The sequence below is a fragment of the Amphiura filiformis genome, chromosome 8, assembly GCF_039555335.1.
Source record: "Amphiura filiformis chromosome 8, Afil_fr2py, whole genome shotgun sequence".
NCBI lineage: Eukaryota > Metazoa > Echinodermata > Ophiuroidea > Amphilepidida > Amphiuridae > Amphiura > Amphiura filiformis.
In genome coordinates this window covers 16,658,480-16,674,688 of record NC_092635.1, presented here as the reverse complement: position 1 = coordinate 16,674,688, position 16,209 = coordinate 16,658,480, and the positions used below count along the sequence as shown (strand labels likewise).

The window sequence follows — 16,209 nt, the reverse complement described above, 5'->3', positions numbered from 1 at the left end:
CAAACCCCAAAATGAAAAGTTGCAATTTTAACGATTCAATTGTGCCTGTTACACTGTGTGCTTTATTGATTGACCCGTGGTGCTTGTGTGCAATACAACGATGCGTTCCCATTGAAAATCGTTGAAAATGCAACTTTTGATTTTGGGGTTTGAGGCTTTGGAGGCGCATATCTTGGTCAATTCTTGTTCGTTTTTCACGACCAGGGTGTCAAATGAGAAAGCAAAGTCCAATAACAAAATGTATATTTCAGAATTATCCAAAATTATCAAGTTATTGAACAGCAAGGATGAATATAACTGACAAGTTTCTTTTTGTGCCTGGTGTAGTTCACTGGTAGAACACCAGCGCTGTCACCTTTGGAGTGTATTTTTACCTGTTTTACCTGTATATCTCAGGTTAGCTTGGAGTGCTGTGTGTGATCCTACGTGGTACTTCATAAACATTACACAATCAAAATTGACTGAATGCATAACACAATCTAAATTCACTCAATGAATACCTGAGTGACACTCTTCACTTATAAAAAATCAGAGTTTATGCTCTGCGTGCTAGCCACGGGCTCTAAAATAAAGAGTTTGAGATATTTTCTCAAAATATCAAGAGCTATCTCAAGAACCAATACTAGGTTTGTTGGTACTCATTTTAATGCATTTATATGACGATTCCTAATATGATCATGGGAATGGAACATTCTAAAAATTTTGATTAGAAAAACAAAGAAACTTGTTGTCTGCAGTACACCTGCGTGGAAAGGGTTAAGCCTAGGAATGGCAAGGCTTACGCTATATATACTTGCCAAGTGCCACAGTTGTTGCAAGGCAACATGGTGACAAGGTAACAGGATGGAACATGAAGAGTTTCATTGAGGAATACATTGGTATTAATATCACTGCATTTGGTAGTACTTTTTTTTTTAATTCAAAGCAACAGTTGAAAAAAATATCACATATCAGACTTTTTTCCAGAAACTGATCTTTTGGGCTCAAAATGTTATTGTGGTTCGTGTGATTTGATAGCAACATACAATTTATAAAAACATCCATTTTGTAACTTTTTAACCTTAACTTGAAAAACTATCATATATTTGAATTCTCAACAAAGTTTCTACATATGAGATGAATTTCATTTATTTTGGTGGTATATTTTAAAAACAATGATAGAAAACTGACAGGATAAGTTTCTGTGATAAGTACAAAGTTAAAACTGTCATGTTTTGTCAATTTGAATGTGATCCCCCGATATACACATACATCAGATTTAATAATGCACTTCAAAATCTCTTTAAACCATTTATCTGGGCACCACAGAGAGAATGTGTTTAGCAGTGTCTGCGGTTAATCATTCTACAATTGGCTCTCTTCAACAGCATCAGTGTGAAGTTCCATAGGTCCCAATCCAATACATGGTTAATCACAAGTAGGTCTCTAGTGTTACACGCTGACATGCATATTCAATTTACTTCCAAAGAGGATGCAAAAAACCTTGTTCTACAGGCTCGATCGACCCAGATTTTGAGTTCAGAAAATGTTTAAAAAATATGTTTCCAAACATGTTTCAGAGTTTTTAATGATTTTTCAAGTTTTTGTGATTTTTAGGGTTAGCGTCATTTAGCATCATCCAGAAAGAAAAAAAGTCAAGACAAACTGACGGTATTTGGACACAACTGCTACTGCTACTGCTGTGCTACTGGGGAATATTCTTGTTCAAGTTTTAAGTTATTTTAAAAGATTAAATGGAATCTACAAACTTTTTGCAGCTAACCTTGCACTTGTAAGTTGACATCATAAATAAAGTAGCATATTTGACCTAATTAACGCTCACACACTTATCAAAGTCTTTTCAAGGGGCGCTTATTAAAGGAGTATTTCGTGATCCTAGCATCCTCTATTTATATTATGTCATTTTTCATTAGATATCCATGAAAAAAACCTATTCCCAAAATTTCAGTTGATTCCGATTTTGTGTTCGCTAGTTATGCATGATTATGTGTATACATTACACTGCTCCATAGACAATGCGTTGTAATTTCGTTCTGGTGCACCAGAACGATATTCAAATTTCACGATATCTTTTAATTAATCTGCAAGAAATATTTTGTACATAAACATTATGTAGCCAGAGGTTTCCAGTGATATAAAAATCTCAACTTTTTTGAGAAAAGTGGGGGGATGAGGCTGTGGATCACGAAATGCACTTTTAAAGACTAAGTTCTAAAAGTCAACATGGACATTTTTTCTAAAAAAACGCTCTGTAAATCACATGTAATTCAGTAAATTCGCAGTGATAGTTAAACAATGACCTATTAGCAAATACCACAACCATTGATACTCAATCTCAAGATGGTTTGCTGTGATTTAGCAAACAATTCTATGTCCAATAATGCCCTATTAAATGCTTACAGTTCACTAATTAGGGGAGGGGCACTAATTAGGTTAAATAGTTCCATTAAATGACACAGCATTTAAAACATGTTGTTTCATCAAGTGAATAATTGGCACATTACTTGAGATTTCATGGCAATACTAGGAGACATTTCTTGTTTGCACCGTGTCTGGATTTTATACCAATTTCATTCTCATTTCAAAAAGCACTTTATTTCAAAACCTAATCAAAGTTTATTAACAGTTGGATTACTTGACATCTGATAAATACATACAGGTATTTTATTAGGCCAAGATTGTTATCAGCGCCCCACCCATAGCTTATATAAAATTCCCATTTTGGTAGCGAGGTTGGTGTCAGGCTGTATCATCAGAAAATAATTACCATAGAGCGTAACCTTTATCAAAATTAGTTTTTCATAGTAAGTACTATTAATATGAAGTTACTGAGACATTTGAAGAAAAAAAAGGACCATGTAACAAAACCAATCAATGGAGCATTGGAGCAATGCTTAAAATTTTACCGTATTTTCTAAGATTAGAATAATATTTTGGCAAAGTTTTTGGGTCACATAATAATAAGTATATACCAAGCCCAATATCTTAAATCGGTACTTGAGACTGGTGACAATTAAATGTGAGCACATTTAACCCAAATGGGCACTGTAAATGCCTAGAACCCTGAACAGTCTTGACCTTAAAGGAGTATTTCGTGATCCTAGCATCCTCTTTTTATGACATTTTTCAGTACATATATCCACGAAAAAAGCTTATTTCCAAAATTTCAGTTGATTCCGATATTGCGTTTCCGAGTTATGCATGATTATGTGTATTACACTGCTCCATAGACAATGCGTTGTAATTTCGTTCTGGTGCACCAGAACGAAATTCAAATTTCACGATATCTTTGCAAAAGCGAATTAATCTGCAAGAAATATTTTGTACATAAACATTATGTAGCCAGAGGTTTCCAGTGATATAAAAATCTCAACTTTTTTGAGAAAAGTGGGGGATGAGGCTGTGGATCACAAAATGCCCCTTTAAATAGGTCTGTGTAATTACTATTCAATCATGTTTCACCGTTGTTCATCACCGTATAACAACGATGCGGCCGCGTCATCTGCATGGTTTATTTCGCGAGGGCAGCTTTAGCCTGAGCGAAGTAAATAAAAGTGTGGATTCATCACAGATTAACAATGGTTGGCTCTTGTACAAAGGTATAGGAGGAGTTGTTGAACACCAAATAAAGCAGACACAGATTGGCACAGATTGAAAATGTTTAAAAAATATGTTTCCAAACATGTTTCAGAGTTTTTAATGATTTTTCAAGTTTTTTGTGATTTTTAGGGTTAGCGTCATTTAGCATCATCCAGAAAGAAAAAAAAAGTCAAGACAAACTGACGGTATTTGGACACAACTGCTACTGCTACTGCTGTGCTACTGGGGAATATTCTTGTTCAAGTTTTAAGTTATTTTAAAAGATTAAATGGAATCTACAAACTTTTGCAGCTAACCTTGCACTTGTAAGTTGACATCATAAATAAAGTAGCATATTTGACCTAATTAACGCTCACACACTTATCAAAGTCTTTTCAAGGGGCGCTTATTAAAGGAGTATTTCGTGATCCTAGCATCCTCTATTTATATTATGTCATTTTCATTAGATATCCATGAAAAAACCTATTCCCAAAATTTCAGTTGATTCCGATTTTGTGTTCGCTAGTTATGCATGATTATGTGTATACATTACACTGCTCCATAGACAATGCGTTGTAATTTCGTTCTGGTGCACCAGAACGATATTCAAATTTCACGATATCTTTTAATTAATCTGCAAGAAATATTTTGTACATAAACATTATGTAGCCAGAGGTTTCCAGTGATATAAAAATCTCAACTTTTTTGAGAAAAGTGGGGGGATGAGGCTGTGGATCACGAAATGCACTTTTAAAGACTAAGTTCTAAAAGTCAACATGGACATTTTTTCTAAAAAACGCTCTGTAAATCACATGTAATTCAGTATATTCGCAGTGATAGTTAAACAATGACCTATTAGCAAATACCACAACCATTGATACTCAATCTCAAGATGGTTTGCTGTGATTTAGCAAACAATTCTATGTCCAATAATGCCCTATTAAATGCTTACAGTTCACTAATTAGGGGAGGGGCACTAATTAGGTTAAATAGTTCCATTAAAATGACACAGCATTTAAAACATGTTGTTTCATCAAGTGAATAATTGGCACATTACTTGAGATTTCATGGCAATACTAGGAGACATTTCTTGTTTGCACCGTGTCTGGATTTTATACCAATTTCATTCTCATTTCAAAAGCACTTTATTTCAAAACCTAATCAAAGTTTATTAACAGTTGGATTACTTGACATCTGATAAATACATACAGGTATTTTTATTAGGCCAAGATTGTTATCAGCGCCCCACCCATAGCTTATATAAAATTCCCATTTTGGTAGCGAGGTTGGTGTCAGGCTGTATCATCAGAAAATAATTACCATAGAGCGTAACCTTTATCAAAATTAGTTTTTCATAGTAAGTACTATTAATATGAAGTTACTGAGACATTTGAAGAAAAAAAAGGACCATGTAACAAAACCAATCAATGGAGCATTGGAGCAATGCTTAAAATTTACCGTATTTTCTAAGATTAGAATAATATTTTGGCAAAGTTTTTGGGTCACATAATAATAAGTATATACCAAGCCCAATATCTTAAATCGGTACTTGAGACTGGTGACAATTAAATGTGAGCACATTTAACCCAAATGGGCACTGTAAATGCCTAGAACCCTGAACAGTCTTGACCTTAAAGGAGTATTTCGTGATCCTAGCATCCTCTTTTTATGACATTTTTCAGTACATATATCCACGAAAAAAGCTTATTTCCAAAATTTCAGTTGATTCCGATATTGCGTTTCCGAGTTATGCATGATTATGTGTATTACACTGCTCCATAGACAATGCGTTGTAATTTCGTTCTGGTGCACCAGAACGAAATTCAAATTTCACGATATCTTTGCAAAACGAATTAATCTGCAAGAAATATTTTGTACATAAACATTATGTAGCCAGAGGTTTCCAGTGATATAAAAATCTCAACTTTTTTTGAGAAAAGTGGGGGATGAGGCTGTGGATCACAAAATGCCCCTTTAAATAGGTCTGTGTAATTACTATTCAATCATGTTTCACCGTTGTTCATCACCGTATAACAACGATGCGTGCCGCATCATCTGCATGGTTTATTTTCATGAGGGCAGCTTTAGCCTGAGCGAAGTAAATAAAAGTGTGGATTCATCACAGATTAACAATGGTTGGCTCTTGTACAAAGGTATAGGAGGAGTTGTTGAACACCAAATAAAGCAGACACAGATTGGCACAGATTGAAAATGTTTAAAAAATATGTTTCCAAACATGTTTCAGAGTTTTTAATGATTTTTTTTTTTTTTTGTGATTTTTAGGGTTAGCGTCATTTAGCATCATCCAGAAAGAAAAAAAAAGTCAAGACAAACTGACGGTATTTGGACACAACTGCTACTGCTACTGCTGTGCTACTGGGGAATATTCTTGTTCAAGTTTTAAGTTATTTTAAAAGATTAAATGGAATCTACAAACTTTTGCAGCTAACCTTGCACTTGTAAGTTGACATCATAAATAAAGTAGCATATTTGACCTAATTAACGCTCACACACTTATCAAAGTCTTTTCAAGGGGCGCTTATTAAAGGAGTATTTCGTGATCCTAGCATCCTCTATTTATATTATGTCATTTTTCATTAGATATCCATGAAAAAAACCTATTCCCAAAATTTCAGTTGATTCCGATTTTGTGTTCGCTAGTTATGCATGATTATGTGTATACATTACACTGCTCCATAGACAATGCGTTGTAATTTCGTTCTGGTGCACCAGAACGATATTCAAATTTCACGATATCTTTTAATTAATCTGCAAGAAATATTTTGTACATAAACATTATGTAGCCAGAGGTTTCCAGTGATATAAAAATCTCAACTTTTTTGAGAAAAGTGGGGGGATGAGGCTGTGGATCACGAAATGCACTTTTAAAGACTAAGTTCTAAAAGTCAACATGGACATTTTTTCTAAAAAAACGCTCTGTAAATCACATGTAATTCAGTAAATTCGCAGTGATAGTTAAACAATGACCTATTAGCAAATACCACAACCATTGATACTCAATCTCAAGATGGTTTGCTGTGATTTAGCAAACAATTCTATGTCCAATAATGCCCTATTAAATGCTTACAGTTCACTAATTAGGGGGAGGGCACTAATTAGGTTAAATAGTTCCATTAAAATGACACAGCATTTAAAACATGTTGTTTCATCAAGTGAATAATTGGCACATTACTTGAGATTTCATGGCAATACTAGGAGACATTTCTTGTTTGCACCGTGTCTGGATTTTATACCAATTTCATTCTCATTTCAAAAAGCACTTTATTTCAAAACCTAATCAAAGTTTATTAACAGTTGGATTACTTGACATCTGATAAATACATACAGGTATTTTTATTAGGCCAAGATTGTTATCAGCGTCCCACCCATAGCTTATATAAAATTCCCATTTTGGTAGCGAGGTTGGTGTCAGGCTGTATCATCAGAAAATAATTACCATAGAGCGTAACCTTTATCAAAATTAGTTTTTCATAGTAAGTACTATTAATATGAAGTTACTGAGACATTTGAAGAAAAAAAAAGACCATGTAACAAAACCAATCAATGGAGCATTGGAGCAATGCTTAAAATTTTACCGTATTTTCTAAGATTAGAATAATATTTTGGCAAAGTTTTTGGGTCACATAATAATAAGTATATACCAAGCCCAATATCTTAAATCGGTACTTGAGACTGGTGACAATTAAATGTGAGCACATTTAACCCAAATGGGCACTGTAAATGCCTAGAACCCTGAACAGTCTTGACCTTAAAGGAGTATTTCGTGATCCTAGCATCCTCTTTTTATGACATTTTTCAGTACATATATCCACGAAAAAAGCTTATTTCCAAAATTTCAGTTGATTCCGATATTGCGTTTCCGAGTTATGCATGATTATGTGTATTACACTGCTCCATAGACAATGCGTTGTAATTTCGTTCTGGTGCACCAGAACGAAATTCAAATTTCACGATATCTTTGCAAAAGCGAATTAATCTGCAAGAAATATTTTGTACATAAACATTATGTAGCCAGAGGTTTCCAGTGATATAAAAATCTCAACTTTTTTTGAGAAAAGTGGGGGATGAGGCTGTGGATCACAAAATGCCCCTTTAAATAGGTCTGTGTAATTACTATTCAATCATGTTTCACCGTTGTTCATCACCGTATAACAACGATGCGGCCGCATCATCTGCATGGTTTATTTCATGAGGGCAGCTTTAGCCTGAGCGAAGTAAATAAAAGTGTGGATTCATCACAGATTAACAATGGTTGGCTCTTGTACAAAGGTATAGGAGGAGTTGTTGAACACCAAATAAAGCAGACACAGATTGGCATGGCAGGCTGCATGTCTGGTTCCATCCTTGCACTCCTTACCCCTCGTCCTACAAAAAGGGGGGGTGTACCAATGTGTCTAAAACAGTGCATTATCAACTGCAAATGGCAGCCACTACTTCCAAGTGTATGGGTGCATCAGTCATGTTACCAACTTCAAATATCTTGTCCTTGGTTCTATGATGGCTTCCAGCAATGAATTACAACAGATACAGCTTGATAATAAGTTCATTTTGTAAGCAATTTTGCGAGGCAACTGGTACCACATATCTCCCTCCCTTCTTCCCTCCGGCAAAGTTATATAGTTGACTGCAAGTTGATACACCATGGTTTTACACTAAACATGTACATTATTACACCACAGATTCTAGGCTGTAATATCGGTGTGGGGGTCATTTGTCCTGGTTGGCTCAAGATATATGGACGATATTAGCCAAAAATCGTGCCACACCAGGACATTTTACTCAGTTTGTCACTGTATTCAATGTAAATAGATACCTACAAGGCCATTTTGCTAAATCTATAGCCCATTCTGCAGATAAACCCAACAAATAATATGTAACAAAAAGAAGTATTTTTTCCAGCATTGCCTACTTCCAATTTGTTTTTTCAGCCAGAAAAATGAGTTAATTAAACTACATACATTATTCAAGAACCCACTTGAGACATGTTATTTTCAAGTCTAACATCTGAAATCATTAGGCCTAAGGCATGAACATTAAAAACAATAATGTAACATAGACAATTCCTAGACAGCCAGCAATCACGTTTTAATCACAGTGATGAATGCCTAACAGCAACTAGCAGGTTCTTGAGTGCAGCACTCAGACAGTTTTACTCAGTCAATAGAATAGAATACAATATAAAATACAGGTCTTTCACTTCATGTGACTCATATATGCCTAAAGTAGACCATGCTGGTGTCTCTTTTCAATTCATCATTTTTTTTCACAAATTAAAGCAATAATGTACAATTTCTGACAATTAGGGCCTAAGTAACATAAGTTTATAATATTAAGTTTTCAATATCAAAATGCACAGGGATTTTGAGCCAAAGTAATGAGCTGAAATATAAGAAGCTGGTTCAGCATTTGGAATGGTTGGCTATTTTCACCTCATGAGCCCAAATTTTTTATCCCAATGTTGTTACAATTACAGAACCTTGGATTTCTATTTCACATGGTATTTAATTTAGGCCAAGAAAAAAAATTGTTTGCTTGCCCTCAAGTGAATTTTAACAATTGGGTCGGTCGGTGGGGATTTTTTCTTTTTTTTTTTTAATTACTAGCAAACTCTATTGTTTGTATGCATTTTTTTTTTTTTTTTACATCTTCAGAATGCAAAAATTTGGAGAAAAAAAAACTTTTTCAGTAATTTCCAAAAATAGGGTCAGTAGTCTTTTGTACAGTAAATAGAAAAAAAAACTTTTTTCTGATTTCCAAAATTGGGGTCGGTAGGTTGAAGGCAAGCAAACATCTTCTTTTTTTTTATCCTTATCAATGTACTTTTGCAACTGTGTTAAAATTACAATTTTGAAAACAGGCCTGTTTGACTTCAACGGTTTGAGCAAATTTTACCATCTGGCTTTAACTAATTTAAAATCTCCTATGTGTTATCTTTTTCACACACTGAGTTGTACCTGGTACATCAAGGCATTCATCATTAGCTTTTCAAAAAGGGATTTCCCCTAGATCATGAAATGCACATCTCTGTCTACCGTCCTATTTTACATCAATTTCTTAAGTGCTATGAATCTTTTGGGAATATCTGATGTACACAAATATTTGCACTATAATTAGCATAAAAACTGACCTATAAAAGGCTGAAAAAAGCAAGCATTTTTGCCGGATTTGGCTTTCCAGAAAGAATTACATTTCCAGACAAAAAATTAATGACAACATTCTTCAAAACACTTGTCATCTTTACATTTTGTTTACAAGCCATAAAGTTAAAGGTAAAGGAGACGATCCTGCATAAACAGTGATCAGAGTGCCCATCTGTCTTTCATTGGCGATTGAGCCAGACTACTCCATAGGGGGATCGCTACACCTCCTCCACAGCGAGTTTGTTACCTTCCCAGCATTTAAGAATGCCAGTACCCATTTATACACCTGGGTGGAGAGGAGTAATCGAGATTAAGTGCCTTACTCACAGGCACAAATACGATGGGGTAGCAGGGGCTCGAACCCGCAACTTTCCGATAATGAGTCGAAGCCTGTTCCGCTCAGCCACTGTGCTCCCTGTGCTCCCTTACAAACAATATGAAATAAATGCATTCTATGAAATATCTACAATTTTCTTTAAACTTTCCAACGCTTTGATGTATAAACGGCCAATCAGATTATCAATTTGTTGTTATGATTGTCAGACGGTCAAGTCAGTGAACAAGACTGGACTATGATTACACTGTGTGCGCTCTCAAAATATTGTGCCGATTTTCTCTGCCATAAAGTGTAGGCCACCTTGTTTTTTTAGTCTAATGTGTTGTCTGCTCTCAATACCCAAAATCCAACAAGGAAGGACTTGTCCTGATTAATAAAAGTACAAACAAAACAACAGTATCCTTGACCCACTATTATACACTCCAATCAGTCTAAAATAAGATGGCAAACAATAGAAAACATTACAACTTGGTCAGTCACGTAATGATTGTACTTGTACCTTAGAAACTTGATACTCTACTGATACTGTGGTTTTCAACATATGAAAGTTTATTTTTAGAACAAATCTATAATCACAAGCAACTCAAATTTCAACTTTATCACTATCAGATTGGATCACATGTATTTGATACACAAAGACCAGACAATACTCAGTCAAAGCTACATTTCTACAAATTTAATGAGCCTAATCCATGACAGGGGGTTCCCAGCCTTTTTGAACACAACCTCATTTGAAGTCAAAACACTCCCAGGTCCCGACCCCATCGCAGAATTGTGTCACATGCCCATCTTGAACATCTTCCTTAAAAAATCTTGTCATGTCCTGAGCTCACAATGACCCATTAAATGTTTGCATTCAATTTCAAGTCACCTTTAACTGAAACTGAAATAAAAGTGCTTGAGATAATACAATTTTATTTCTCAAATCATGACCCATGTTTGATTTTTGATCTAAAAAATGGCTGATTTAACAGTGTTTGACCATATTTTTTTTTTGCAAACCGGGACCCACGTTTAGGGATTTATCGTCAAATCGGGACCCATGTTTAAGGTTTTCTTGCAAAAAAGTGACCGATTAGAGCGGCACATCCCTGTGTACCTTGTATATGTGAATCAGTGGAAGAAACTCTACTTGGAACCTACTTATCATAACTTTTCATGCTGGCGTAGCCACCTCTACTTTATTTATGTGAGTACTCCACCCCTGGTATACAAGACTTACAGTATAACTTTATGACAATGAAGCATGCAAAATGAAATGACACCCCCTCCCGACCTGACCTGAACATTACATTAGAACTGGGGTAAGTTAAAGGAGTATTTCGTGATCCTAGCATCCTCTTTTTATGGCATTTTTCAGTAGATATCTACGAAAAAGCTTATTCCCAAAATTTCAGTTGATTCCGATTTTTGCGTTTGCGAGTTATGCATGATTATGTGTATTACACTGCTCCATAGACAATACGTTGTAATTTCGTTCTGGTGCACCAGAACGAAATTCAAATTTCACGATATCTTTGCAAAACGAATTAATCTGCAAGAAATATTTTGTACATAAACATTATGTAGCCAGAGGTTTCCAGTGATATAAAAATCTCAACTTTTTTTAGAAAGAGGGGGATGAGGCTGTGGATCACGAAATGCCCCTTTAAATCAATCCTAGACCAATGCTTATATTAAGCAGGCACCCAGGCCTTTCTTACCTCATGGTTGCCCAGTTTTGATTCCTGGTGTGTCCAATATTTTACACTACAAACTATGGGTCCAGGAGCTCAATTTAGCTCCTGGTGTGTACAGACATATTTAATATAAGGCCTATCCTAGACACAGACAATTAAAGAGACATATGACATTGTGTCATTGACTCCAACAAACGTCACATTGACTTTATATCACACATCAAATCTATTTAATTTTACTGTACCGTACCTCATAGTCATCAAACAATTGTCGGTGGTGGAAATAGGCGTGTGAAAATATCACGGTATATCCCTGCGGCACACGGATCCTAGCTTAGCTACTGATGATTCCTTTATGCTAACCCTGTAAACCAACACAAAATTAGAGTTGAATCATTTTGATGTTACAAAACATTTTGAGCTTGATGTGAGAATAGAATGGTGACGATTCGACCTTTTTGGCCCTACCCCACTGGATTATTCCTATTGCAATGAGTGGCATTACATCAGTCCTCGAATTAAGGATCTGAAGGGGCACTGCAACTGTTTTAGGGCAAGTCGATAATTTGCCTTGGATTTTCACTGAAAAGGCAAGGCAGCACGGCAGTTTGTAATATTTCAAGAGGGTATCATGGCAACTGTTGAAAATTTGAGAAGGACACCAAGGCAATTTCTCAAAAGTGAAGAAAACACACACAAACAGTCTGATAGATGATTTTATAATGAAGGGGCATGGCTGGGGCACCGACGGCTACTTCCTTAGAGGGCACGGCAAGTGACTGCCTTGGGTAAAGGACATATTTTGAGGGCATTACGGCAGTGGGGATGGGCACCCACAGCAAAATGCCTTGGGTGATGTGGGTTAATTTGAGGGCTGCATTACATACTCCAGTGTATTTCTCATTTGCCCAGGTCTAGTGAGCATCCCTATATCACAGGTGTGAGTGGGCCTATTAAAGGGAAAAAAGAGGAAAACATGGAAGATTGCACCAACTTGGAACTCCCTTGTGCTATGCGCATAACTCAAGGTACTCACCAGGGGTAGGGGACAGCGCCCCTGAAGTTATAATTTATTTTAGAAATTACTAACAAAAATCATGTCTTTCCAAGAAAATTGTTGGCACTTTAAATTAACCCACACTTCTTGATTTTCACTATGACTCAAAATGATCAAAATTGGAAAACTCTAAAATTAAATGTTACCTTCTAAAAATTCAATATGTGAAATTATCAGCACTGCTGGAAGGAAGATGATATTGAGGAAGGGGCAGAAGCATGCTGGGCCCGAAGCTAGTTTCACCCTTGTAATAGTCTCTCATATCAAGTTGAGAGTAATAACATGTTGGATTTCGTGAGTGGCGGATTCCAATCAGTGCGTTACGCAGTTGCATTGCCAACGATACAGACAAATCGTCCTTCTACACATGTGTAAACGCTCCATGGAATAGGTTATCATGCACAATTCGAATCTGCCACTGTGACCTTGTGAAGTCCAACATGGCATTACTCTCAACTTGAGACGAGACACACTGTAGTGCATTGCCATCTTGGTAGACACACATCCCAAGTTTGCCACTTCAGATATCTTATCAAACAGGTAAGTGCTTTTCCTTCTTTATTTTTCTTTCTTTAAGTTGAAATGGAAAGATAAGCGTGATCTGAAAGAGTCAATAGCTTGTAATTGCCACTTGGAATTCAATTGACATAAAACAAGTATATATACATCTAAAAATCCATGAAAGCTTTACTTTTCCAATTGATGCTGTTTACTTTAGAGCAATTATGAATTCTGACCATCTATATTTGTTTGCATGCAGCTGCAAGTTATTTGAAATACAGAAAATTGCATTCAAATACAAAGAATTAATTCAAATTTACCAAACCAAAAAATAAATTGATTATAGATCTGCTAACCGCATTATAGTCAGTCATGTTGGCAAGATACCATGTGCAAATTTATCTGTGCATTGTCCTCTTATTACAATTATTTAAATAATAATTAAGTATTGCGCTGATACACCTGTTTTCCCACAAAATGTTTTATTCCGCAAGTGCTTCATGTTTCACAAGGTGTAGACAAGAGGTACTTTGGTCAGAAAGAGGGGCACTGAAATAATCCACCATGATGTGGGCATGTATTCTCTAAATCATGGCAAGAAAGCTAGTGTGACCGTTGTCTCCACCATCAAGAATAAAGATCAAGGCCGCAGGCCCGAGGCCGGAGAGTCTCATACGACAACTAAACACTCCAAGTGAGTTCCAATATAAAAGGGCCCCGCAGGGCAAGATTTAAAGGCCCTTTCAGTGATTTCACAGGAACATTAAAAAAAATGGAAATGTGTCAGAGTTGCTTAGAAATAAAGAATAAGTCTACAGAATTTCATTAAACCACTTTTCCCCTGAATACATCGACAAATTAGTCAAAAAACAGAAGTTTTAGAAAGGTTTTCTACTTCAACTCAGATAGACTCGAGAAAATCGAGATTTTTGTACAGTGCGCCACCAATCGACTGGAAAAACTTCCTAGTCCAGTGTTTCTAACACGGGGGAAGTAGAGTCTAAATTGATTTAAAACAGACGCTTAATTTTTGTAGTAGAAAACAAAATAAGCAATTAAACATGTTAAAGGTCACCGAGGCAAACTAACGGTCAATTCAAATATGAAAAACAGTTAAAATTGTGTATTTTGTTTAAAATAGTAGCTACTGATGTAATAAGTAGTAGAAACAATACGCAACGCGTGTTGGTAGTGGAGAGTGAGCTTCTTTCGATCTCGAACCCTGTATTTCCGACTGGCCAAGACCGGAAGAGCGTCGCGTACGGAAACTGTGTAGATCTTGGAGGACGCCGCATCATTACGAAACACAAGCAGGCTATGTTAGCACATCTAAGCCAATTACAAAGGTATCAAAATCTGAATTTTGATGATTTTTACGATCGTCCGGATGAGCAAATCACTGAATGGGCCTTTAATGTATGAATAATGATCTACTGTTGAGAACTGAATACCTGCACAATGAGAATTTCGGCTCGAAACAGCTGGATCAGCGCATTACTGAGAAATTATAAGTCACCTGTCTAACAGGGAATAGAATTCTGGAGTTGCTAACATAATTACCAAACTTTCAGGGCCTCAGATTCGACGAGAATCACTAATATCGATTCTCGTAATGATTCTCGTAACATTTGAATCAATTTCTTTCATTGAATCATACAGTGAGTGAAGCGACTCAGATGGTTTTGATTCTCGCAAAATAGCATGAAATCGTCATCTATTCCAAGAAATAAGTCGGGATGAAACTCTTTTTGACAAAAATTGAATTTGACTCTGTTCCCGGATTCCTTACCTGCTTGGGAAGTATTTATTACTATTAAGTAAACAAGCTGCTCCATCTAAAGTATGTCTTGTGTAGTCAATAGCAGGACACTGTAATGAAACACACAGAAAACTGTATCACAATCATGAATCAAGCTTAGCATCAGGGCTTAAAAGATGTGAATTCCCGGGAAGCAAGCTAAATTTCCCACAATTTATAGCATGTTTTTATGTACAAAAAAGACACAATTTCCCTTCATTTGGGAAGGAGCTTCCCAAATTCCCCACTTTTTCGAGCCATGCTTACCATGGGATCCAAGAACAACATTTCCCGCCAAAAACACCATCAGTTTTTTTGCAGTATTTTTTAATGAATTTGAAGAGCTTCTCAGCGTAAATCCAAATGTTAGGGTTATTCATGGTTGGTACTTTTTCAAAATACAAATAAATTATAATACCATATTGACAAATATCAAAGGTATAATATTTGTATTTACTGCAGCATATGTATGAACAAGCATAATATTGAGATAGTAAACATCCATTTGTTTTGTGTGCATTCCATACTAATTCAGTATTACAACTTTGCTCTTTGTGAATAATAAATTGTAACCTTTTAGTAATTTTTTTTCCCTTTTTTATAAATCAATACTGACGATGCCAGCATTTGGGATTTGGTTGAGACACTCTATGAATCTGGTGGAAAACAACTTTCAAAATTAAAAATATGTGATTCCCCAAGGTCCTATATTAACAGTTTTGTTGGATAGGAATTCATACTATCAAATATAAAATACAGGAAGTAAAACTTGACCCAAGTCCCCCAGCAACTTGTAATCCGGTTTTCATGGTTTGTTAAAACAAATTGAAAAAACATAAAATAAAAAAATAGAGAAATATTGATTCCTATTTAACCATATGTGCCCATCCACCACAAACTGGTCGTAAAGTCGGCATTTTCCATTTTGAGATAAATCAAAAACAGTATATGGATTTCTATGTAAAATATATTAGGAATTTGACCTTTGATGAACCATAACTTCACTTTCGGATGTCTGATGAAGCTGGTTGTGGTGTCATTTTAAAGCTGAAAGTGACTTCTTTCAAAATCTGCAATAAACAGAAAATGACTTAGAG

At 35.7% G+C, this 16,209-nt stretch overlaps 1 protein-coding gene across 1 annotated transcript in view; it reads right to left on the bottom strand.

Annotated features, from left to right (window-relative positions):
* The window catches only part of LOC140158707 (MOB-like protein phocein), a 68,187-nt gene that overhangs the window by 3,854 nt on the left and 48,124 nt on the right, over positions 1-16,209 (bottom strand). The window contains 3 exon segments of the mRNA XM_072181893.1: positions 12,007-12,068; positions 12,071-12,120; positions 15,104-15,183. Of these exon segments, the coding sequence (XP_072037994.1) occupies positions 12,007-12,068; positions 12,071-12,120; positions 15,104-15,183 (192 nt within the window).